The sequence below is a fragment of the Culex pipiens genome, chromosome 3 (assembly GCF_016801865.2).
Source record: "Culex pipiens pallens isolate TS chromosome 3, TS_CPP_V2, whole genome shotgun sequence".
NCBI classification, from domain to species: Eukaryota; Metazoa; Arthropoda; class Insecta; order Diptera; family Culicidae; genus Culex; species Culex pipiens.
In genome coordinates, this window is record NC_068939.1 from 57,646,367 (window position 1) to 57,672,312 (window position 25,946).

Consider the following 25,946-nt stretch of genomic DNA (forward strand, 5'->3'; position numbering starts at 1 on the left):
AAAATTATAATTTTTGATGTTCCTGTAACAATTTGAACTATTCCAAATAACGTAACATGATGATTTTGTAATAATAATGCAATTGATGCTTCTCCACCGTCTGACATGGGGCGTCGTAATTTTTAGCTAGCCGTCATCGCATACTAAGGACAATGCGTACATTTGAAGGGAGAATCGTTGATTCTGCAGACACCGGACGTCGATCCATTGCGCACCTTGGGGACAGAATGGACAACCCTAATTCCTTCTGGAATTTGTTGATTGAATCATCCCCTACACACCTGTCTTTAATCCGAGTGAATCCATGTTGTCCCCAGACCTGTAGGAACGATTGAACGAAAAGCATAAAAAACCCCATAGTAATTTACATGTAAATTTTGAACCGCTGGGGACAGGCCAATTCTCAACCAAATGGGGTGATATTTGGCATGAGAGTCTCTATGGGTATCCTCTACTAGGGCCGAGGTCCGCCAGATTCTGAGAACTTTTATGTTTGGATGAAACACCCCATTGCTCATAAATGAAAATATAATATTTTTTTCAGTGTGGTAGAAACCAGAATAACAAATAAGCTTACGCAAATATTAAAACGTGTCAAATCAAAAAGCTGTCAAAGGCAAACTGATGGGAAATTTGACGAGCTTTCTGGTAATAATATTTACGAGACTGAAAAATCAAGTCTGTCATACAGAAATTGCCAAAAACCACAAAAAACTTATTTTTTCGATTGGACATAAGACAATGGTTAATAATAAGACTTTCATTTAAAATTGTCTGATTCCCACAATCTTTTTTTTTTTAATTTGACGTTTAGACCACTTTGCAAAAAAATGATTTTTGTATATTTTTAGGAGAGACATACCATTCTGCATTTTTTGTCAGTCTTTTTGTAACATCTTAGGCTATTTCCTCAAAATTTTTGCACGAAAAAAATCTTGAAATGACCTTTAAATTTGAATTTTATCTTAAAAATCAAAAAATCTCATAGAAGTGGCAAGTATTTTTTTCAGAAAGCTCGTCCGATTTTCTACAAGTTTGTCTTTGACCACTTTTTGATACGATGCAACGGCTTCGAGATACAGTAATTTTTGAATTGCAAAATACAAAAATATTTAAATAACTTACGCCCTTCTCAAATGTTATTTTCGAGTACAATTGGCTCCATATTCACAAAAACGGCTTATAGATGTCTACAAAGTTTCATGGAAATCGGAGAGGGTCGGGAACAAAAGTACCAGAAAAATTCCTGATTTGAGCCGGAATTGGTCTACTGTTAGAAGTATGGTGAGTGGATACAAACGGCATGTTATTTTCAATAAAACTTGAGATATAAATTCATTTACTGCCAGAAAAAGTAAAAAAAATCGATGAAGACAAATTTATAAGAAAATTGGACACATTTGATAAGAAATTAATCTCAAACCTTTGTAGATATCATTGAGCATTGAAAAAAACTCCGTTGATTGACATAACTTGAGACTGAATTGCTAGATTTTCGAAATTCAAATTTTCTATCCAACGATAATAAGAACGAAACCAATATTTTGGTTCGTAGGGAGGATATTAGATGACATTTGCTTCTTTTATCTCTTCTATATGTTTACAGATAAGTGATTACAAAAAATACATAAATATTACTTAAGTGGCTAAAACTTTACACATGGTTGTTAGATCTTTGAATTTTTTTGCTCGTTTGGAGGGTCTTTCGATCATTTATCCAACAATAGGTCGAATTATAGTTCCGGACATTGTTCACATACAGATAAGTGAGGTAGTAGTAGATAGTAGTTCGGATAAGCTTCAAGAACTTCACTTCCAAATTCGAATCAAAATATCGTCGTAGTTCCATATTTCCAAAAAATCTCAGACCTGCCATCTTAGCCTCAAATGCCGATTTAGTATTTGATTTCCCACGCATCGCAACCGCAGCTACCAAAGCTGCTACTCATAGCAAAATTAATCCACTGCAAACACACTGTTCCCCTATAAACCTAACGGAAACACCTCCATAAAAAAAATCTATGTTTAATATTTGGGTGGAGGCGTTGACTATGAAAACTCTATTATGTGTGGCCACAAAAGAAGGGTTCATTGATCCCTCTTCCCTCAGCTCAGCTTATTATGAGGGGTGTTATTTGATGGTTTTCGAAGGAAATCCCGCTCCCAAAAATTGAGGTGGAGTGTGTTTGGACTAGGGACCCCTCCTTCACCACAAGGATCGTGTATTGATTTATGACCTATTTTTGCCTTCATAAGAGTTTTTTAGTGGATCAAAGGAAGAGGTGGAAATTCGGGGAAAATCGATTGACGAGGGTTTCTGCGGGCAGACCTGGCACCTTTGCCAGGGATGATGTGGAAAACAAGGGTAAGCGCGTGGGTGTGGTGTGGCAAAAGTGAAAGCTTAAGCTTCTAATGGAGAAAAATAGCGTGAAGTGGATTAAATTCCTCTGACAGAAAAAGGGTGCGTACAAATGGGAGCTTCATTACGGTTTGGCCCCGGATAACCCAAAAGCTCGGTTGAGGCCGCGCGCCATCGTCATCGCCGCCGTACTCACTTGTAAAACTGTTTTCCATTTTAACTAACAAAACGGGCCCGAGTGTGTTTACTTGCTCTATTCTCCAGCAGTGGTAGTACACAAAGATGCCCAGATAGCAGCAACCGTCTAAACGGTGAACAAACCGTACCGACGAGCTGTGGGCACCACAGCAAAGTGCGAATTCCGGCAGAACAACAACTCTATCTGATCACCGCCATCGTTGGCGACGACGTCGCCGCGTGACAGGTCACGGCCAGGCCCTTCGACGACGACTACGCAGGAAATGATTCCTCTCTTCGTGGAGCCCCAGAGGACAAGACCGTTTGTTGACGGTGAGGTTTAACTGACAAACCGAGCGACATGCCCACACGGGAGCCACGAGTGACTTGTGCAAGGTGTGGTCGTAACGTGAAGTTTTTTCCTGAACTTTTAAATCGGATGTTACATCTTATTTTTTGAACAATAGGTTTAAATTTTTTCAAGAAAGGTTATATATTTTGACACAAGGTATTAACTATTAAAAAGTTGCGATGAATTGAGTATATGGGTAATTCTCTACCAACTCACACGAAATCGGGAAAAGTTGCCCCGACCCCTCTTCGATTTGCGTGAAACTTTGTCCTAAGGGGTAACTTTTGTCCCTGATCATGAATCCAAGGTCCGTTTTTTGATATCTCGTAACGGAGGGGCGGTACGACCCCTTCAATTTTTGAACATGCGAAAAAAGAGGTATTTTTCAATAATTTGCAGCCTGAAACGGTGATGAGATAGAAATTTGGTGTCAAAGAGACTTTTATGTAAAATTAGACGCCCGATTTGGTGGCGTACTCAGAATTCCGAAAAAACGTATTTTTCATCGAAAAAAACACTTAAAACGTTTTAAAAATTCTCCCATTTTCCGTTACTCGACTGTAAAAAATTTTGGAACATGTCATTTTATGGGAAATTTAATGTACTTTTCGAATCTACATTGACCCAGAAGGGTCATTTTTTTTCATTTGGAACAAAATTTTTCATTTTAAAAATTAGTGTTTTTTATAACTTTGCAGGGTTATTTTTTAGAGTGTAACAATGTTGTACAAAGTTGTAGAGCAGACAATTACAAAAATTTTGATATATAGACATAAGGGGTTTGCTTATAAACATCACGAGTTATCGCAATTTTACGAAAAAAAGTTTTGAAAAAGTTACTTTTTGCGTTTCTCTTTGTTTCGTCGTCCGTGTCTGTCGCGGGTGACCATGAACGGCCATGATCGATGACGACCAACTTTATCAAAACTTTTTTTTTGTAAAATCACGATAACTCGTGATGTTTATAAGCAAACCCCTCATGTCTATATATCAATTTTTTTGTAATTGTCTGCTCTACATAAAATAAAATGACATGTTCCAAAAAATTTTACAGTCGAGTAACGGAAAATGGGAGAATTTTTAAAACGTTTTAAGTGTTTTTTTTGATGAAAAATACGTTTTTTCGGAATTCTGAGTACGCCATCAAATCGGGCGTCTAATTTTACATAAAAGTTCCTTTGACACCAAATTTCTATCTCATCATCGTTTTAGGCTGCAAATTATTGAAAAATACCTCTTTTTCCGCATGTTCAAAAATTGAAGGGGTCGTACCGCCCCTCCGTCACGAGATATCAAAAAATGGACCTCGGATTCGTGATCAGGGACAAAAGTTACCCCTTAGGACAAAGTATCACGCAAATCGAAGAGGGGTCGGGGCAACTGCTGTGTGAGTTGGCGGAGAATTACCCATATTTATTTCCTTTCATCAAGAAAACACTGAACGAATTATCAGTTTTGGTTAAGAGATTTGTAATAATTGGTGATGGTGGTGGTGGAATATGTATTTAAGAGTCTCTCACCGCATATTAAGAAGATGTATGTTGGATAAGTACATCAATCCATGGAATTTCAGCGACTTTTCTACAGAAGTGCAAAGTTATCCAGATCGCAAAATTAAGTGGAAAATTGATTTTCCGAAAAATTGTGAACTTTTGGAGCTTTGGTGTCTTTTAGAAGAGTTGTTGCAAATGGCAAAAGTAAACTATTGGTTTCGTTCAAAATTAGTGTGATTCACGATTAGGGCATTTTTGAAAATCTAACCTTTCAGGACTAATTTTGGAATTTTTTTGTCTTCTAGAAAGTAGTTGAACTTGCCAATCCAAGCAACTTTGTCGAATACACAAAAAAAATCTCGCAATCTACGATGACAAAATTTAGATAAGGCATCTGAGCAAACTTCCGTAAATAGGTTTTTTGAACGTAGCAATTCAGGGATGAGTTTTGAAAAAAATGATGTTCAAATAACTTTTAGAACTCTAAAAATCAAATATTTTTTCAAGTCAATTTGGACTCAATCAAAAGTTAAAACCATTTTAAGGTAAAAAAGATGCAAATTTAAAACTCAAATATCTCAAAAAAGCGCAGGCCAAATTTTAAGTGCTAGGTTGCAATCGATAGAGACAATTTAGCACTATAAACGCTGAAGAAATCTTAGTGGTATTTTTCTTTAAACTCGAAAAATCTTCATTTGAAAATGTCTAATTTTCAAAAAAAAAAATTCCTAATCTATGCTATTCCATGTCATTTTGCCCACTGATTCTCAGAATTGCTCAATTTTTGGCCATATTTTGGGCTTTTATAATAATTTTACATAGAAACTCAAAATATGACCAAAAATCGATTTTTTTTTCATATTGAAAATTACCAAATTCGTTAAAAACATATTGAAGTTCGGTAATGTAGTTCATTTTGACAGATGGTTTACCGATCTATTTCAACTTACCTTTTTTTTGCCTAATGGTTATGTTTAACATAACAACCTGCTCCTTTTATAAAATCATTTGAATATAGATCTAACAAGTAATATAAATGAAAATATTTGCGGACATTTCAAATTTAAATCCAAATATCATACTTTTGAAGCAAAAATTATCACAAAATGCTTTATAATATGTCATGGTCATGCAACTGTGATTTTTTTATTTCTAAAATATTTATAAATTCAAGCTTATATTATTTTTCTTGAAGTATTGCAACTATTTTTTATGGTTCCAAAATTCAAAATGTGTAGAAAGCATAAAATGCTTTTTTAACATTAAAAATACAAAAATGAATGTTATTCGATGTGATTCATTAATTGAATAAGATTTTCATCCACATTTATTTTTAAAGCAATAATGTGTTTTGTTTTTTGATTTATTTGGGTTTTTTTTTTTAATTAAAACTAGCCATTGCCTTTTTCCGAAAACATATTGTTACAAACCTGATTATTTAAACCTTTATAAAAACTTTAACAAAACATGCTTTAATGATTTTTCCCTAGTTTTATGCTCTTAGGAAAAAAAAATTAAAAGGAAAAAGGTTACGCTTTGGAGTTCAAAAAGATTGCGTTGCTTAGTTTGAAAATAAAACATTAGAGGTACGAGAAAAACTTGAAACTTTGGAAAATCTTAAGAGATACCTTCTGGTTCGATTCTTTAGGTAAAAATACTTACTTTAATACGATCCTTAACCGATATCGCTCAAAAATTTGCACAGTTACTTATTTTTGCTTAAGGAACCGAATCAGGGTGTATCCCTGAAATCTTTTTTTTATGGTCACCCTTATAAACATGGATTTATTTAAGCTGACCTCTGTTTGAAAACAACCGAAAAGGACAACTGCATTTAAAATATATTAAAAGTTTGATTGATTTCATAGCGCTGCCTTACTTTTTATTTTTTTGTGTTTAGAATTTGTTTGGAATTGAATGCTTTATTTTTATCGACTTTTATTGTTATTATTGCTTATATCTGTTTTGATTTTTAATTTGATTAATCTTTCGCGTTTGTATTACTTTTTTTCTAATTTGAGAAAAAAATTAAAAAATATAGAATAATTTAAATTTTACAAAATATAATAATCACAAACATGATCGTAAAAAGTTATCATAAACACATAGATAATCATTGTTTATTAAACAAGTATTTGAAAACCATTCTTAGAGAAAATGCTCAACATTAGAAGTACTAATGATAATACTGAAGTTGGTCCATTTTTTACAAATTCGCAGAAACAAATCATATCAATAGAATTATCAAAAGGGTTTTGTTGTGGTCATATTCAAACTTTGATAGAAATATCAGCCAATTTTGATAGTTGTTATAACGTTCATTCAAGATCGTCAATGACTTCTCAAAAATCGCTCCCGAATTTTTCGAAAAAATCAATCAGCAGGAGATTTTTTTTTGTGGTTCTCATTGTTAGCACCACTTAAATTGATTTATTTTGTTTTGTTTACAACCATTGTTCATTTACAATCAGTGACAGGTCATTTTTGAACGTGTGTCATTACGCCTGCAAGTGTAGTAGTGAAATCGATGTTCCGCCGGTGATGATTTTTGCAGCTTCCTTTTGGCGATTTCTCGTGCGTGAGTGAAGAGTGTTCCCTTCAGATTCTTTCTCTTGATAAGCTTGAAAAGATTTTCTTTTGATGAAGATTGTTCTATCGCTGGTTGCTGGTACTCAAATGTTTCAAATACTTTAATCTATCATTGCACAATTTTTAAAAAGGAGGGTAAAAAAAATGTGGAAAATATGAAAATGCACGTGATTATGAAATATTTGTCCACAAAAGTACATAACAAACGCTGGGTTGCCAGGAGTTTTTTCTTTGAATTAATTTCGAATTTGGTGTAAAATTAAGAGCCTTTAGACCCACTGTGGATTACCAAGCGTTCAGTGTCAGCGCGGATAGAACTAGAACCCTGCTGCCATCCGGAGGAACATCATCAGCGGGGGTATTTCCTCGACCGCGTGGCCACCTAAACCAACCCAAGCAACAACCAGCAGCAACAACACACACTTTCCACCACTTTCAGAAGGCTCCGGAAGAGACAGGTTCAACTCTGTGTGTGTGTGTCGGTGTGTTGTGCGAGCGCAAAATTACAGGGAAATGGCTCGTTACATTTTCCACCGCGTTTTCCCTTCTCGCAAGGGGTCTTTGGAGTTTACTAAATTAGTACGTGTGTGTGTGTGTGTTTGTGAGTGAGCATGTTTAAAAATAACACACTCACTCACACAGACACACAGTGTGCTCATGTTAGCGCACCCATACAGAGAAGTTGGCGCTGTTTCGCGAGGAGTATATTTTAGATAATTTGCCTGTTGGGAAAATGTTGCTCTCTACGGTACGGTGTGGAGCTCCCAAGCAAGAAACTGTAACGTGTCACGCACCCTTACGCCGTGATGTTCACGAATGATTAAAGATAAATATTTCATTATTGCTTGAGCCAAAGTTGTGTGAAAAGTTACAAGCAATTAAATTAGAACGTGTAAAATTTAATGCAATTTTCTTGTTCGAATCAACTTTAATTGTGGTGACATTGAATATTTCAAGAGTTTGGTCCATTTCCAACAACAACAAAATGAAAAACAAAACAAAACCCTGTAACTTGATGAAAAATTGGCCCCACTCCTTCAGTCCGGCCACAATGTCGTCGTCGTGAATAATTTCATTAAAATAGCTCGGCCCATTTGAATAATTTGCTCGGCAGTTTGTGGCCAGTGTTTATCAAAAGCGTACAGCCAAAATGGAACAAATTTCTCGCGACCATCGGCCTTACGCAACCGTTGAGAGGAGGAGGGGTTGGGAAAATGTCGGGAAAACAAGTTCCTCCCAAGTGGCGCCGAATTCCTGGGTTGCTAATGAAATATGAAAAATATGCTCCAGCGTGTGCGTTCCCCGGCCAGCAGTGGCAGTGTGGCCAGCGCAGCTATTTCCATCCTGACTCATTTCATCAAAGCGAAACCTCCAGCCCCCCCCTCCCGCTCTGAGGGGTTGAGGGAGGGCTTCTTGGAAAATGTCGAACCTTCGTTTCATTCTGCGGGGCAGCGTGGCATCCCTCGACAACATCTCTTCTCAGCACTGTGCAGTGGAAGAAGATGTTGCCAGAAATTCCAGCAGCAGAAGCAGTGTTGGAGGTACTCATTACAAGTCCGTGACCCCACCATCTCCTCCCACACCACTTTTTTCCCAGACCCACCGCAACAACAAATGGTAGCTCGTGAAATTATGAAGCTAATGTAATTATTTCAATTTCTGAATATTTCATCCCTCCCACGTGGAGCATAATTTGCTATGTTTTTTTTTTGTTACTTATTTTTGACATTCATTTCTTTTCTAGAAGAAGCACAACCGACTCTATGCCACTTTTACTGAATAGGGGTTTCCCTAGGTTTTACACTGGCTGGACTTCAAAAGTCATTTTTTTTTTTTCAACAAAAATGTTGCTAGAAATTTTAAGAGCAGTTCCATCCCAAATCAGGAATTTTTCAGGTACTTATTTACTCGACCTTCTCTGATTTTAATGAAACATTTTTGACATGATTATTTAAGACATTTTTGTGTATATGGAGCCAATGGCGCTCGTGAATGGCATTTGAGAAGGACGTAAGTTATTTAAGAGAGGATAAAGAGCATGGTTCGTTAGTAAAATGATACTGTGAACGGACGGAGAAGATAAATTCCAAAATCATCGAGAGTACTTTACTCATGGGTTCACTTTCCAAAAAGTTCACCCTTCGATACCGAGACGCAAACCCAATACCTTTGGCATATTGAACCGCGCTTTTGCCGTATCGGCCACCATTATTCGATGACAAAGTGGCGGTCATTTGTCCGTGGATGAACTGTTTCAATGAACGAATGAATACGAGAGAGGTCTATACACTCGCCAAATAGTTGTTTCCTCTCGTTTATTTTCGAAAGTACTCTCTGCTGGGTCTTTTACTTTGGGTGTAGCTATTTGAAGTTAGCAGTTTCAAAAAACGGGTGCCACGATAGCTCAACGCTGCTTGGATCAAATCGACTCAAAATTTTGATGACTTGGCGTTTAGAGAAAATCGCTCAGAAAGTTTGACCGTCCGCTTTGGCAATGGCAAAAAAATATTGATCTTCTCATTGAAAAGTGCCGGCGACAAAATTGGGCGAAAAGTTCACCGCCCGGAGATCGCGAGTTGGCGCGAGCGAATGAACACCGCGAAAAAAGATTCGGGGGTGCATTGGGGTTAAATGATCATTTTGTCATTCGGTTTAATTAAAAAATAATTATGTTTTCGTAAATATCGCTACTTTGATGCGATGTAATTCATTTTTACAGTAAATTAGGCATTGTTACATCAAATTTGACCTTTCAAATGCACTAGAATGGCCAAATTTTAAAACATCAATGTTTGCCAATTTGACCGTTTTACCCCCAATTCCCCTTGTAGAACAAAAGAAAAGTTCATCCGCGGTCTGTCAGCAGCGCGCTGTTTTGTTTGCTGGATCAACATTTGGAAATGTCAAACGTTGAAGGAAATCGCTCAAAAAATGGAAATTAACCGATTTCAAATGTTATGGCCGCAAATGAAAGGTAAGGGTGGCTAATTTTTGATTCCGATCTGTAAAACTAGTTCTGGTGAGGGTTCTGGGCACTGCGGCAATCGATTTTACCGGTGGGTTGCTTCCGGTTGCATTTGATTTGAGGAGAAGGTTTTTCAATCCACCAGGGGCTTATTCGGGGGCAACAGTTTCGGTAATCCGGAACTTCCGGTAAGTTTCATATTTTCAGTGTTTAGCATGAAAAACAAACTTAGACCAATCTTTCAAGTGTGCGCTCTTTTTGAGGAGGGTGCGCAAACCGAAGAAGAGCGCAACTCGGGGGAGCGTTATTTCGGGGTTTGTGCGCAAATCGAAGGAGCGTTATTGCAGGGGTTTGGCGTAAAATAGGATTTTGTTATTAAATTTTATTTTGCAATCAAACGAAACATTTTTATAAGGGGTCATCCACAAAACACTGATAATGGGCCATCCTCAAATCTGGGTATCCAAGAACTCCCGGATGTCATGGCCTAGATAGCTACCTGATCAACGGAGGTCTCGACGGAGGTCTATGTGGGTGAATTAACCATCGGTATAGCTTCAGATAGCTTTAGTGAACCACGATGGATACCCTTCGCCATGTTGGATTATTATGGGTCCTCCAGGAACTCCCGGGAGTTATGACCTGATGATTTACCTGACTTCCGAGAGTTCCTGGGAAACCCATAAAAATCCAGCATGGTGCAAAGTGTCCATCATGGTCCACTGAAGCTTCTTGAAGCGATACCGATGGTTGATATACCCATATAGTTTCGCGTTGATCAGGTAGATCATCAAGTCATCACTTCCTGGAATTCTTGGATGATCGATAACAACGTACCCCAACGTATCCATCGTTGTCCACTGAAGCTACCTGAAGCCACACCGATGATCAATTCACCCATATAGACAATAGGGTCCTAAAGCCCTGAGTCAATTGGTATGTTAAACGGTAAAAAACAGATTAAAACCCATTTTTGATCATTTTTTTTTTTCATTTAAATGCAAAAAATAGGACAGGACAACATTTTTTTGATGAATCAACTAAGGTCCGCTTAGAACGAGCTGTGATTTTTTTTAAATTGATTTAAAATCGATTTTAAATCCTTCTCGGTCGTACAAAGTGTCATTGTACTCAGAAAAATAAGCTTTATCGTTGTGAACAATAAGATCACAAATGTAAGCTTCATCTTTGGACCCAATTGAAACATCACTAGCGTGCACAGGGTGGGGCAACATGGGGCAACTGCCCCACCATCCTCAGAAATTTGTTCTAAATTTGGTCAGGGGGTGTCCACAAATGACGTATTTTTCAAAACGTCCATATTATTGCCCCACCTTCCTCACGCTAGTGTGAAACATATCAAACGAAATATTTGAAACCAAACCTGCACAACAACAAACAAACAGAAAAATGAGGCGTTAATTTGGATTCAACAAAGTATTTAATTCCTTTCGTTATTGCAAATCGACTTTTGATTGCATTTTCAGATTTGTATGAAACCTTGTCCATTGATGTTTTTTATGGCCAAAATAGTTATTGTGCACTATTGCCTCATATTCTTCATACAAAATGGTGTCTGTCTATACACAAGTGCTGTGAATGTTTTCGCAAAATTTTCTGAATACCAACCATTGGCAAAGTTTTAAGTTATGATCAGGTTTGAATTAAAAACTTTTTTTAGTCTACAAAAGATTATAGTTATAATGGTTAATACACCCTTATAGACCCCCGTTGATTAGGTAGATCATCAGCATGGCTTTCTACCTAAGGTACTCGCGAGTGTGTAGTAGTGCGGCTGTCAAAATCGTTATCTCTGACTCTCTCACTCCACTGCCACTGACATTGTTTATGTTTTGCTTTTCCTGGCACGGTCCATTGTTCGTTTGTTATTGTTTTGGTTTTAGTGGCACGGAGTCATGCACTCACACTAATGCAAAGCAAGATCGTGAGTACCTATGATATACAGCCTTGGATCATCAGTTCCTGGAGGACCCATAATAATCCATCGTGGTTCACTGAAGCAACCTGAAGCTATACCGATGGTTAATTCACCCATATAGACCTCCGTTGATCTGGTTGATATCCAGATCATAACTTCAAGGAGTTCTTAGAAGACTTATAACAATCCAACGTACCCCAGTGTATCCATCGTTGTTCACTGAAGCTACACTAAAACCCCGATGGTTTGACACCAACTGTTGTCAGACGAACGGGGTCGCTTTTTAGTTTGACACCCCTTTTACACGGAGTTCACGCACACTACCAAACGTGTGTTTTGATAGTGTGCGTGAGCGCCGTGTAAAAAGTGCCAGTTCGTCACTTTTTAGTTTGATTTTGACCAACCAACGGGGTACAAACTAAAAAAGTGTCAAACGAAAAAGTGACCAACCATCGGGGGTTGAGTGTATACCGATGGTTAATTCACCCATATAGACCTCCGTCGAGACCTCCGTTGATCAGGTAGCTATCTAGGCCATGACATCCGGGAGTTCTTGGATACCCAGATTTGAGGATGGCTCATTATCAATGTTTTGTGGATGACCCCTTATATAAATGTTTCGTTTAATTGCAAAATAAAATTTAATAACAAAATCCTATTTTACGCCAAACCCCTGCAATAACGCTCCTTCGATTTGCGCACAAACCCCGAAATAACGCTCCCCCGAGTTGCGCTCTTCTTCGGTTTGCGCACCCTCCTCAAAAAGAGCGCACACTTGAAAGATTGGTCTAAGTTTGTTTTTCATGCTAAACACTGCAAATATGAAACTTACCGGAAGTTCCGGATTACCGAAACTGTTGCCCCCGAATAAGCCCCTGGTGGATTGAAAAACCTTCTCTTCAAATCAAATGCAACCGGAAGCAACCCGCCTGTTAAATCGATTGCCGCAGTGCCCAGAACCTCACCAGAACTAGTTTTACAGATCGGAATCAAAAAATAGCCACCCTTACCTTTCATTTGCGGCCATAACATTTGAAATCGGTTAATTTCCATGTAAAGAATTGGTAGAGGTAAGCAAATGAGACGACTAATGATGTACTGTGGTACGCGCGGCTGGTGCTACCCCGCGCAGTACTAATTCTCGCCTGTTTAGGTGGCAGTTCTGAAGTCGCTCTTTCTCTCTAATTTTATTTTCTCTGTGGTCCCACTCTCACCAAATTAACCCTCCCAGCTTACTGCGATCGGTGGCGCGAAGATGCACCGATCTGATCCATGTATGTTACATGTAGTTTTTGTTATAGTCAGATCCCAATAAAAGTCCGTTGGAAGTAGTTCGTTCCGTGTGCGAGTGGCAAATAAAAATTTGCGTTTTAAGTAGCCCGCCGTGTTTGATTTCCTCCGGAACTCTCCAGAGTGATCCGGCCCCATCCGGTTCTGTACATTTTGGTCCTTCGAACCGGATCACTCGACCGGTGGATCAGTTCCGGAGAAATTTGTGCAGTGCAGCAGTGTTGGCCATTGCTGTGCGAAGGTGAACGACTGCGACGAGTTCAACGACCGCTGGCTGGAGTTCAACAACCCAGAGTTGACCGTTGACGAGCTGCAGTTGGCGCTGAAGAAGGTGCTGTTGGATTTGGAGGATTCGGCGGCGGTTGCGGTTCGGCGGTTGGTGTTGTTGCTGCTACGGTGGCTGTTGCAGTTGGAGTCGACGATTGGACGGACGGAACTTCGAGCTGCAGACGGATTTGCTGAACAAAGGGAAGTAGAAGTGGTCTGTGGCTTGGAGCTGATGCATGCGCTGCCAGCCATTGCAATTAAAAGTGATTTTCTTTTATTGAGCTGTGGTGATCCACAATTAAACTGGTTTGAACTGAAGTTGATGCGATTTTTATTGAGCTTGGGTTCTTGAGTGTGGTGAAATTCTCCCTGTGATTGACGGTTCTGGGGTCCCTGGCTTAGTGGGTTGGTCTTGTTCTCTGTCATCTGTCTTCGAGAGGTCGCGCGCGTCGGGTTTTCAGGTGTCAATTGTAGTCCAAGAAGTGCATCGCGATGACTACGTTGCGGGAGCACCAGATGCAGGAGAGGCAGCTTCGTAGTACGCTGGAGATGACGAAGAAATTCGTTGATGGCTTCAAGGATGGCGAGGACGAAGCTCAGGTCGACGTGCGGCTGAACATGCTGGATGATGCGTTGGCGAAGTTCTACGTCGTGCGGCGCAAGATCGACGTCCTCACTGATGTGTTCGGGGTTGATGCTGCCGGAAAGGAGAAAACACAGGATGTAGAGGAGCACACTAAGGCGTTATGGGAGTTCGAGAACTTGTACTGTGAGTTGAAGGCGAGGTTGCTGGCAAAGCGGAAGGATGAAGCACCCACGCAAGCGGCACCTGCTCAGGCGAAATCGACTGTTTCGCGCGTGAAGCTGCCCGAAATCAAGCTGCCGTCGTTTGGAGGAAACATCACCGAGTGGATTACTTTTCGGGATTCCTTCAAGTCACTGATCCATAACAGTGAAAACCTTTCAGATTTCGATAAGTTTACTTATCTTCAGTCTTCACTGTTTGGAGAAGCGCTTGCTGAGATCAGCACAGTGCGCGTGTCGGACACAAACTACCAGGTGGCGTGGGGTGTACTGGAGAATCGCTACGGAAACATGAAGCTGATCCTGAAGAGCCATCTCGATGCCATCTTTGCTGTTGAGCCCGTACGAGACGAGTGCTTTGAGGCGTTGAACCATCTGCTGAGCGTGGTGGACAAGAACCTGCAGATGATCAACAAGCTCGGGGTGAAGACTGAGGATTGGTCCATCCTGCTCGCTCACGTTGTCACTAGCAAGTTGGACGCCGCAACATTGCGCCACTGGGAGGAACACAACAAGAAGTCCAAGGAGTTCGTGAAGTACGAGACGCTGCTGGAGTTTCTGCGGGAGCAATGTGGAGTGCTGCAGACGATCGATTCCATGAAGAAAGCTACGAGGAACGAGCGTCGCCCGCCGAAGTACGCGTCAAGTCACGCTGCGTCTGCTGAGCCAAGCGGTTGCTATTTTTGCAACGGACCTCAGCACAACGTGTTCCAGTGTTTAGCGGTCAAGAAGATGAGCTGTGCAGAGCGTGTCGCGGTTGCCAGGAGGAATATGCTGTGTTTCAACTGTTTGCAGCCTGGTCACGTCGTGGAAAAGTGTACGAGAGGATTTTGTTCGATGTGCAAGCGGAAACATCACACGCTTCTTCACGAGAACTTTGGCCAAAGGTCGAACGCTGCCGCTGCAGGCCCGAACGCGTCGCGACCTCATTCAGGGAACACACCATCCACACACTACCCACAACAGAAGATACAAAGCCAAACCCGTCACACACCCACTCAATCTACACAAAACCCTACACAGACACCAGGCTCGCAAAGCTCACAACCACAAAGCTCACAGCTCGCCACAGGCCACACAGCAGCGTGCAACCTGTCGTCGTCCCTTGTTCCAAGTCGTACGGAGGAGGTTCGAGAAGTGTTGCTGTCCACGGCTGTTGTACGGATTTGTGATTCGCGAGGTCACACCCTGTTCGCTCGAGCACTGCTTGACAGTGGCTCCCAGCGAAACCTGATGACCAAGGAGTTCGCGCGCAAGCTGAAATGCAAGCCGCAGTCCGACTACCTGCGGGTGAAAGGAATCGGCGTTGCAGAATCCACTTCCACCTTTGCGGTGACCGCTACTGTTTGCGCTCGTTCTTCGGCGATTTCGGAGTTCGCAGCATCGATGAGGTTTCATGTTTTGGCGAAGGTCACGGCGAATCTGCCGTTCAACAACATCGATGCCGAGCAGCTGAGCATTCCAGAGGACGTGAAGCTGGCGGATCCGCACTTCTACCGTCCTGGACCTGTGGACATGATCATTGGAGCAGAGCATTACTATGACCTGTTGTCCGATGGTAAGATGAAGCTTGGAGAAGCAAACCCGACGATCCAGAACACCGAGCTCGGCTGGGTGGTGTCTGGCGTTGTCAACGGAGTAGCGGCGAAGCTACCACGGGTCGTAGCGAACCAGAACTCAGCAGAAGCAGAAGCGTTGGCGGAGATCAACGATTTGCTGGCCAAGTTCTGGGAGTTGGAGTCGTGTCAGACGCCGAGTACACATTCGCTCGAGGAGAGCGCCTGCGAGGACCTGTTCAGGGCGAACACCGTGCGCGACGAGACCGGTCGGTTCGTCGTCAGACTGCCGAAGAAGCAGACGATCCTGCAGAGTCTAGGCGAGTCGAGATCGATCGCGATGAAGCGGTTCTACGGGCTGGAAAGGCGGCTCACCGCTAATCCAGAACTGATGAAGCAGTATTCTGACTTCATTCACGAGTACCTGGAGATGAGACACATGGAGGAGGTGAAAGAAGACATGGAGGAGAAGCAAGCGTACTATTTACCTCACCATGCTGTGCTGAGACCAGACAGTGCGACCACCAAACTGAGAGTAGTCTTCGACGCCTCATGTGCTACTTCGTCTGGGGTCTCGCTGAACGATGCTTTGATGGTAGGACCGGTGGTCCAGGATGATTTGCTGACCATCATTCTTCGCTTTCGTTTGCGGAAGATCGCCGTCGTGGCAGACGTCGCAAAAATGTACCGCATGGTGAACGTTCACCCAGATGACCAGGATCTGCAGCGGATCTTGTGGAGGGACTCGCCGAGCGAGCCTGTGCGAACCTTCAAGCTCACTACGGTGACGTACGGAACGGCGTCGGCGCCCTATCTGGCCACGAAATGCTTGCGCACGGTCGGAGAAGAGGTGGAAACCACACATCCGCTGGCGGCGAAGACCATCAAGCATGACTTTTATGTCGACGATATGCTCTCGGGAGCCGATTCGATCGAGGAAGCGCAGAAGCTGGTTGGAGAGACCAGCGAGCGGCTGATGGCGGCCGGGTTCCTGCTCAGGAAGTGGCGAAGCAGCGACAACGCTGTGCTGGAAGCCATCCCCGAGGAGCTACGGGACGAAGGAGGTGCGAAAGAGTTGGATTCGTCGACTGCCGCTGTGAAGACACTGGGTCTGCTGTGGGACTCGAGCAGCGATGAGTTCAAGTTCAAAACGCCGACGTGGAATGCCGCTACGGTATTCACGAAACAGACGGTGCTGTCAGACACAGCACGCATTTTCGATCCCGTTGGACTGGTCGGACCAGTCGTTGTGATCGCCAAGATCTTTCTCCAGAAGCTGTGGAAGAAAGGAGTCGATTGGAAAGAGCCGTTGCCAGAAAATCTTGTGCACATTTGGGAGGAGTTTCGACGAAACATGATGAGCTTTGACAACATCGCTGTGCCACGTTGGGTCGGTTTTAGCCTGCAGTGTGTCAAGCTTGAGCTGCACGGATTTTGCGATGCGTCGCTTGAGGCGTACGGAGCGTGTTTTTACACGCGCAGCACCTGGAGCAACGGTGGCGTGTCGGTCAACCTGCTGACGTCGAAGACTAAGGTGGCGCCGATGACCGACTTGAAGCGACGAACCAAGGAGGAGACGATACCGCGACTGGAGTGCTCGTCAGGACTGCTGATGTGCCACTTGCTGCAGAAGATACGCCCTCTGTTTCCGGTCGACATCGAGATCCATCTGTGGACGGATTCGATGGTCGTAATGAGTTGGCTGGCGTCCGCACCATCTCGCTGGAATCCATTTGTGGCAAACCGCGTGTCGGAGATGCAGCACCTGAGCAAAGGTTGTGTCTGGCACCACGTACCCGGTGTGGAAAACCCGGCGGATCTGCTGTCTCGAGGCATGATCCCAGCATTGCTCGCGTACGCATCGCTGTGGTGGATTGGACCCACATGGCTGTGTTTAAGTCCAGACAAGTGGCCGCAGACGAGAAATCCCACGCAGGAGGAGTTGGAAGCTGCACTGCTGGAGCAGAGAGCGTCGTACGCTTGCACTGTCCAGATTCTTCAGCCGGAGCAGCTGTTCACGCGATATTCGTCGTTGTTTGAGCTGATTCGAGTCACCGCACTCTGCCGCAGATTCGCTCACAACGCTCAACCTGCCAACCGTGAGTGCCAAAAGAGCGGGTACATCACGCACGCCGAGCACGAAGCGGCACTGCTGGATCTGGTGAAGCTGGCGCAGAAGGAATGCTTCCCGCATGAGCTCGCAGATCTGGAAAAGAAGGGAGAAGTTGACGAGACTTCGAAGTTGAACGCGCTCAATCCAAGGCTCATGGAGGGCGTAATACTGGTTGGCGGCCGGCTACGAAACGCTGCAGTTTCAGCTGGGAGGAAGCATCCGATGATTTTGGACAACCACCAGCCGCTAACTAAACTAATTCTACAGCACTACCACCACAAGTACTTCCACGCTGGACTGCAGCTGCTGATTTCTAGTGTGCGCGAGCGGTTCTGGCCGCTGAGCGTCCGGCGCGCAGCGAGGCAAGTCATCTTCGAGTGTGTACCGTGTTTCCGAAACAAGCCCAAGGTGCAAGATCAGCTCATGGCCGATCTACCCCAAGAACGCGTAAATCCAGCTCCACCGTTCCTGAAAACGGGTGTGGATTACTGCGGACCGTTTCAGCTGTCGTACCCCGGTCGGAAGGCGAGACCTGTCCGATGCTTTGTAGCTGTGTTCGTGTGCTTGGTCACGAAGGCAGTACATCTCGAGGTTGTGACCGACCTCACCACACAAGCATTCCTGGCGGCGCTGAAGCGATTCACCGCGCGGCGAGGAAAGCCGCAGCTGATCATGTGCGACAACGCGAAGACGTTCGTGGGAGCGAAGAGAGAACTGGACGACCTGGCGAAGCTGTTCTGCGATCAACAGTTCCACGAAGCAGTGGTGAGAGATGCGGCGAAGGAGAGCATCGAGTTCAAATTCATTCCGCCAAGATCCCCAAACTTCGGTGGATTGTGGGAAGCAGCGGTGAAGTCGTTCAAGACGCACTTCAAGAAGACGATTGGCTTGCGAGTGTTGCAGCACGACGAGTTCGTGACTGTGTTGGTGCAGATCGAAGCATGCCTGAACTCTCGCCCCCTGACACCCCTCAGCAGTGACCCGAACGATCTCGACGTCCTCACCCCTGGTCACTTTCTGGTCCAAAGACCACTGGCAGCGGTGGCAGAACCAGACCTGGCGGAAGTCCCAGAGAACAGGCTGTCAGCGTGGCAGAGAACGCAGGACTTTGTGCAGCAGATCTGGCGGAAGTGGTCGACGCAGTACCTGTCGGACCTCCACAACCGAACGCGATGGACGAGACAGCGCAACAACCTGTCCTGCGGAATGATGGTGCTGCTGAAAGAGGAGAACCTGCCGCCACAGATGTGGCACCTAGGGCGAGTGACCGACATTCGCACTGGGAGCGATGGCAACGTGCGCGTTGCGGTCATCAGAACGAAGGACGGAGTCTACGAGAGAGGAATCTCCAAGATCTGCATCCTTCCCATAGCAGACAACTTCCCAAACACACAAGCTGAGAACTAATCATTCTCCATCGAGGTGCTTTACGCGCCTGCGGGGGTGCAGATGTGCACTCCCGCACACCAGTTAAGTTTTATGTATTTTGTACTTGAGCAAAAAGTAATCCCATTTCTTTTTTGCCAGCGTTGATGCCCATGTTCCCCTACACCTGTTCGCTGTTGTCCTTCTCGCTTTGAGGTCCGTATCTCTCCAACAAACCGTCAATCAAGGGTCCCATCACCAACCGCATCTACCCGCTGGACGCATTCCAGGGGATTGGTCTAGTCGCACTAGACTCGGCGCGAACGCGCCCGGAGACCGGTGGTCTCCCACGCAAAGCAAAACAGTAATGCTCTTCTGTTTTATACCGCCAGAAAAATCGCAAAAGTTCGTGCCCATGGGGGCACGCGCAAAGCCACGATCAACTCAGCAACCGAAAAACTGCAGTAATTCGGCCGCTGGAGTCACCCTGCACCGGTCGTCGTACAGCTTGGCCAGCTTTCTCGACGATCAACGCAGTTCGAAGCATCGCACAAGTCGCACACACACCGTACGTCGCACGTACGCCGCTCATCCACCCACACTGTCCGCGCCAGGGCAGTAGCATCGGTGCCAGAGGCACCCGCGGAGGCCACGGTGGCCTCCGTTCCAGGCGAGTCTTATTTTTCCCCTGATTTTCTCGTTAAAAAGCCGCCTATGTTTGTTCCCAGAGTATTCCGTCGTCGAGGACGACCACCCGAGGATCGAGATTGCCGCCGTCAGAGACGCCCCACGGCAAGCAGCAGCCCTAAAATGCAGCGAGAGATTAACGACGCACCTAAAACTGACCTGAAATCGAAGAATTCAACCAGCAGCGATCGACAGCAGCAGAAACACCACGAGCAGCAGCAGCAGAGTAAGATCGTCATCAGCTGATCGGCGAACAAAGAGGATGCACCTATTGTGCCGAAGAATGATGCACCGCGATCGAAAGCGAAAGTGATTTTTTCCTTTGATTGCTCCATGTACATTTGTTTACATTTAGTTTTTGTAAGTAGTTGTTAGGTGTGTTAGATGTTAGGTGTAGTATTAGTGTCATGGTCAGTAGGTTGGGTTTGAAAGGTCTTTCAAGGCGGCCGGGATGTAAAGAATTGGTAGAGGTAAGCAAATGAGACGACTAATGATGTACTGTGGTACGCGCGGCTGGTGCTACCCCGCGCAGTACTAATTCTCGCCTGTTTAGGTGGCAGTTCTGAAGTCGCTCTTTCTCTCTAATTTTATTTTCTCTGTGGTCCCACTCTCACCAAATTAACCCTCCCAGCTTACTGCGATCGGTGGCGCGAAGATGCACCGATCTGATCCATGTATGTTACATGTAGTTTTTGTTATAGTCAGATCCCAATAAAAGTCCGTTGGAAGTAGTTCGTTCCGTGTGCGAGTGGCAAATAAAAATTTGCGTTTTAAGTAGCCCGCCGTGTTTGATTTCCTCCGGAACTCTCCAGAGTGATCCGGCCCCATCCGGTTCTGTACATTCCATTTTTTTAGCGATTTCCTTCAACGTTCGACATTTCCAAATGTTGATCCAGCAAACAAAACAGCGCGCTGCTGACAGACCGCGGATGAACTTTTCTTTTGTTCTACAAGGGGAATTGGGGGTAAAACGGTCAAATTGGCAAACATTGATGTTTTAAAATTTGGCCATTCTAGTGCGTTTGAAAGGTCAAATTTGATGTAACAATGCCTAATTTACTGTAAAAATGAATTACATCGCATCAAAGTAGCGATATTTACGAAAACATAATTATTTTTTAATTAAACCGAATGACAAAATGATCATTTAACCCCAATGCACCCCCGAATCTTTTTTCGCGGTGTTCATTCGCTCGCGCCAACTCGCGATCTCCGGGCGGTGAACTTTTCGCCGAATTTTGTCGCCGGCACTTTTCAATGAGAAGATTAATAGCTTAAATCGTCTCTTACTCAGTTTCATCAATGAAAAATACTGTGACATAAAAATACACGCTTGTCCTATGTTATTATTGATTTTTAGGTTTAAAAGTCAAATTAAAAAAAAACTTAAAATCTTTTAGGACAGTTCGAAAGTTCTTAGTCAACTTCTTCTAAAATAAATCAAGTTTTGAACTAAACATAAACAAAAAAGGAATCCCAACGGGGATCCCAACCTGTTAGCACTTTGGGCTAAATTTGCTGTTTCTGAAACGGTGGTGGTTCGAAGGTTAATCGAAACCTCTTTAAAAATTTTAAATGATGAAAAGATCTATAATTTTTACAGCCTTACATACTTTAGCCTTAAAAAAATGATTTTTATCACTTATTTCAAAATACCCTTTTAAGTTAAAATTAAAGTTAAGAAAAGACAGTCATACATTGTGAAGTTTGTTCAACTAGGGTAGTAATATTAAATTCATTTGATTAACTTTGCTTCTAATCTCAAATTGAAAAAAATATTTCAAACTTTAGCTTTTATATAAAAAAATTGAATTAAAATAAACGAAGAGGTACTTTTTTCTCGACCCTCTCCGATTTCAATGAAACTTTGTAGACATGTTATCCTAGGCCTATAAAAGCCATTTTTGTGTATATGGAGCCAGTTACACTCGATAATGACATTTGAGAAGGGCGTAAGCGTTTTAAATATTTTTGTATTTTCTAATTTAAATATTGCTGTATCTCGAAGCCATTGCATCGTATCAAAAAGTGGTCAAACACAAACTTGTAGGAAATTTGATGGGCGGCTTTCCGAAAAAAATACACTGAAAGAAAAAAGCACTCCACTTTTATGAGATTTTTTGATTTTTTAGTTTAAAAGCCAAATTTGAAGGTGAACCCACGATTTTTTTTTTCGTTCAAATTTTTTATGAAAATAGCCTAAGATATTACAAAAAGACTCACGAAAAATGCAGGATGAAGCAGGTCATCTAACAAAAATACAAAAATCATTTACTGAAACTGTTTTTTTTCAAAAGTGCTCTAAACGTCAAAATTTTCAAAAACTGAACAATTTTATATAAAAGTCTCTATATTGCCCATTGTCCTAAGTCCAATCCTTGCGAAGCTACAGTGGTTTTAAAAATAAAAATGTTGAAAAAATAGGTTTTTTGACGGTCTTTGGCAATTTCTATATGACAGACTTAATTTTTCAGTCTCGAAAATATGTTTAACGGAAAGCTCGTCAAATTTTCCATAATGTTGTCTTTGACCACATTTCAATTGGATGTATGGGCTTACAGATATAAGCTAATTACATTGCTCATGACTGAAAACACAATATTTTTTCAGTGTAGAGTAGTAACCTGGATAGTAAATTAGCTTATATCTGTAAGCCCATGCATCCAATGGAAATGTGGTCAAATACAAACTTATAGGAAATTGGACGAGCTTTCTGGTAAAAATATTTTCAAGACTGAAAAATCAAGTCTGTCGTATAGAAATTGCCAAAAACCATCAAAAACCAAATTTTTTCCACATTTTTTTTAAACCGCTGTAACTTCACTAGGATAGGACTTAGGACAATGGTCAATATGGAGACTTTTAGGTTAAATTGTCTGGAGAACCGACTCTCGTGTTCGGTTTTTGGAAATTTTGACGTTTATAGCACTTTTGAAAAAAAAAAAAACAGTTTCAGTAAATGATTTTTGTAATTTTTTAGGTGAGCTGCTCCATCTTGCATTTTTCGTGAGTCTTTTTGTAATATCTTAGGCTATTTTCATAAGAATTTTGAACGAAAAAATATCGTGGGCTCACCTTCAAATTTGACTTTTAAACTTAAAAATCAAAAAATCTCATAAAAGTTGAGTGCTTTTTTCTTTCAGTATATTTTTTTCGGAAAGCCCGTCAAATTTCCTACAAGTTTGTCTTTGACCACTTTTTGATACGATGCAATGGCTCCGAGATACAGCAATATTTAAATTAGAAATACAAAAATATTTCAAACACTTATGCCCTTCTCAAATGACATTATCGAAGGTAACTAGCTCCTTATACACAAAAATGGCTTTTATAGGCCTAGGATAACATGTCTACAAAGTTTCATTGAAATCGGAGAGGGTCGGGTACAACCGATTCCCTATTTGACATGGAATTGCTCCGAAATAAAACCAATAATTTTGAAACAAAAAGATTGTTTTTGAGACAAAAAAAACACTTGGATTTGTTTCAATGAATAACAAAGAAGTAAAAAGAAAAATCCTTACCAAAAAAAATTCAAATAATTTCCGTTTAGAATCTTTTACAAAAAAAAAATTCTGTTAATTTTGAATTTTTTCCATACTTTCATTTTTTTTGCTCTCTTTCCCTTAAAATTATCTTAAAAATGTGGGAGACAAAAGTACATCAATAGGAAATTTTATAGGACAACTATTCATTAATAGAATGATTGGTCTTACATGCTTACATTGACATACAATTCAGAGGTAGATATGTTCACGAATTCTAAATTATATTGCAATTTGTTGTTATCATGTTCAAAGCATTTTGTGAAACTTATTTTGAAAATTTGGCTTGAAATTTGAAATGTATTAATTCCTATTTTTTCGATCACGAATAAATTTTGAAAGACTTTTATTGAAAAAAAAAACAACATAGAAACTTTCATAAAATATTTGACACAAGTTAAATCATCAAATTTCCTGGGTAAATCAACAATATTGTTGCTCTTAAGCTGCATACAATAAACATATTTAATTTTACTAAGGGTCTGAAGTTTCAGGAGTCGTCGCGGGCCACGTTGGGCACCCCTGATTTAACACGTATTAAACTTTATTATTATTGGAACTTACAAGTTTAATAAAACATAAACTTTATCTCAAGTTAAGGGATCTCGTAGGTGGATACCAAAATATCCGAGAGCCGGAAAGAGTTTTCAGAATTTAAAGGAACTGAAAAACACCGCTCAGTTAAACAAAATCTGTGTGTTTTTTTTTTTTCATGGTCATATGGCGCCCCTAGTTTTAATCCTTTTAGAAGAACCGTCAAATTTCAAAAAATCTTAGATTCAATTGACATTCACATCACACGCTCAAGATGTCAACAATCGACCTTAACTTTCCTGGCACGGAAACACTCCCTGTCCCATCGAGTCCCGGAAGCCGTATCCCAGGAAGTCATGAAACAACACACCAGACCATACAACGTCGTAAGAATACACGGCCACCGTACGCCCATAAATCTTGTTTTCGCATTGACATTTTCCGTTTTTCTTACAATCTTACAACCAACCTCCCTCGCACAACAACAACAACAGCAGGCCGTCGTCACCGTTACGTCATATTGGTGTCCCAATTGTGTCCATTTTGTGGCAGGCAGCAACAAACAATGACGCCCACGCTTTTCACCACCACCCGTCCAGTGCGGGTCCTGAGTGCACTTTGATTGTTGTGGGAACTTCCTGTTTCGGGAGTTGCTTTTTTTCTTGCTTTGTAAGCTTTTGGGGGGATTTTTCTTTCACGAACAAAGAATCAAAGGCTCTTGTATTAGTGTTTGTGTGGTGGTGACGAGACTTCTGGGGTCTCGACAAAAACCAGTTCACCATATTATAATCAATTTCTACCACCAAAACCGCAAAAATACAAACTTTGTTGAATCCGTCAGCAAGGTTGGGTGGCCAATCAACGATAAATTTTAGGTGCTAATTGTTTCATTTAGGAACCCTTTTTTGAGGGAAAGTTTGTCAACATTATTCCGCACCAACAGCAGTCTTTTAGGCAAAAACAAAAAAATAAAAACAGTGGTGGCAAGCCGACCTCCAAAATACGGCTTGCGGTTGGCGGTTTGGTGACAAAAGTGCGAGCCAATAAATAAGGCGCCACCATGAAGTCACAAAATACGCGCAATTCTTTTTTTTTTGCTATTTTGTTGCCGAAGGGAACTTTGTTTGTGCGTGGCACGCCATGTCAACGGGACGTACTACAAAGGATTGTGGGTAGGGTCAATAGGAGAGTGTTGAGTTTTGAACGTTAAGGCAGATTTTTTTTTTTTTTTTTTTTTTTTGAATTAAATATACTTTATTGAATCTTTCTTATAATAATTACATTTGGTTTACATAATAAGTGGTCAGCTGTGGCTCTTCAGCTTTAGTTTGCTTTTCGTGATTTAAACACTGTTCATATTCATAACTTTAAAAGTATATGATTTATCATTTTTGTAACACTAGGTACTATGAAAAAAAAAAAAATTAAGAAAACATAACCTAACCTAAAACTAACTTAATCTTACCATAAACTAAGCCAATCCTTGAATCAAGGGGTATTCAGATATAGCACATTTTTCCCTGAATTTCAAACATTTTTCTTGAATCTTCTGATCCAACATTTTTACTTCTGCTAATTCATGAACCTCACTTGATCTAGTCCAGCCAGGAACATTCAAAACCATTTTGAGTACCTTGTTTTGGACACGCTGGAGCTTCAATTTATGAGTTCTAGCGCAACACTCCCAAACAGGTACTGCATACTCAATAACGGGGTAAATTATTTGTTTGTAAACTGCTAGCTTATTTTTCAAAGATAACTTTGATTTTCTGTTAATTAAAGGATACAAACACCTGATGAGAATGCTGCACTTGTTCAATATTTTATCTACATGCTGTCGAAACAATAGTTTCGAGTCAAGTATGAGACCTAAATATACAACTTCCTTTGACCAGGGTATTGAAACATTAT

General features: G+C 41.8%; 2 protein-coding genes across 3 annotated transcripts in view; both read left to right on the plus strand.

The window, feature by feature from the left end:
* LOC120416057 (potassium voltage-gated channel protein Shal) overlaps positions 1–25,946 on the plus strand; it is a 406,813-nt gene that overhangs the window by 52,091 nt on the left and 328,776 nt on the right. The gene's annotated exons all lie outside the window — the stretch shown is intronic.
* LOC120416040 (uncharacterized) lies at positions 13,924–19,311 on the plus strand. Its single transcript, XM_039577696.1, has one exon. The coding sequence runs from the start codon at positions 13,924–13,926 to the stop codon at positions 19,309–19,311; it is 5,388 nt and encodes a 1,795-aa protein (XP_039433630.1).

Coding starts and splice junctions, on each gene's coding strand:
- LOC120416040 (XM_039577696.1), top strand. CDS start 13,924: ATGACTACGTTGCGGGAGCACCAGATGCAGGAGAGGCAGCTTCGTAGT.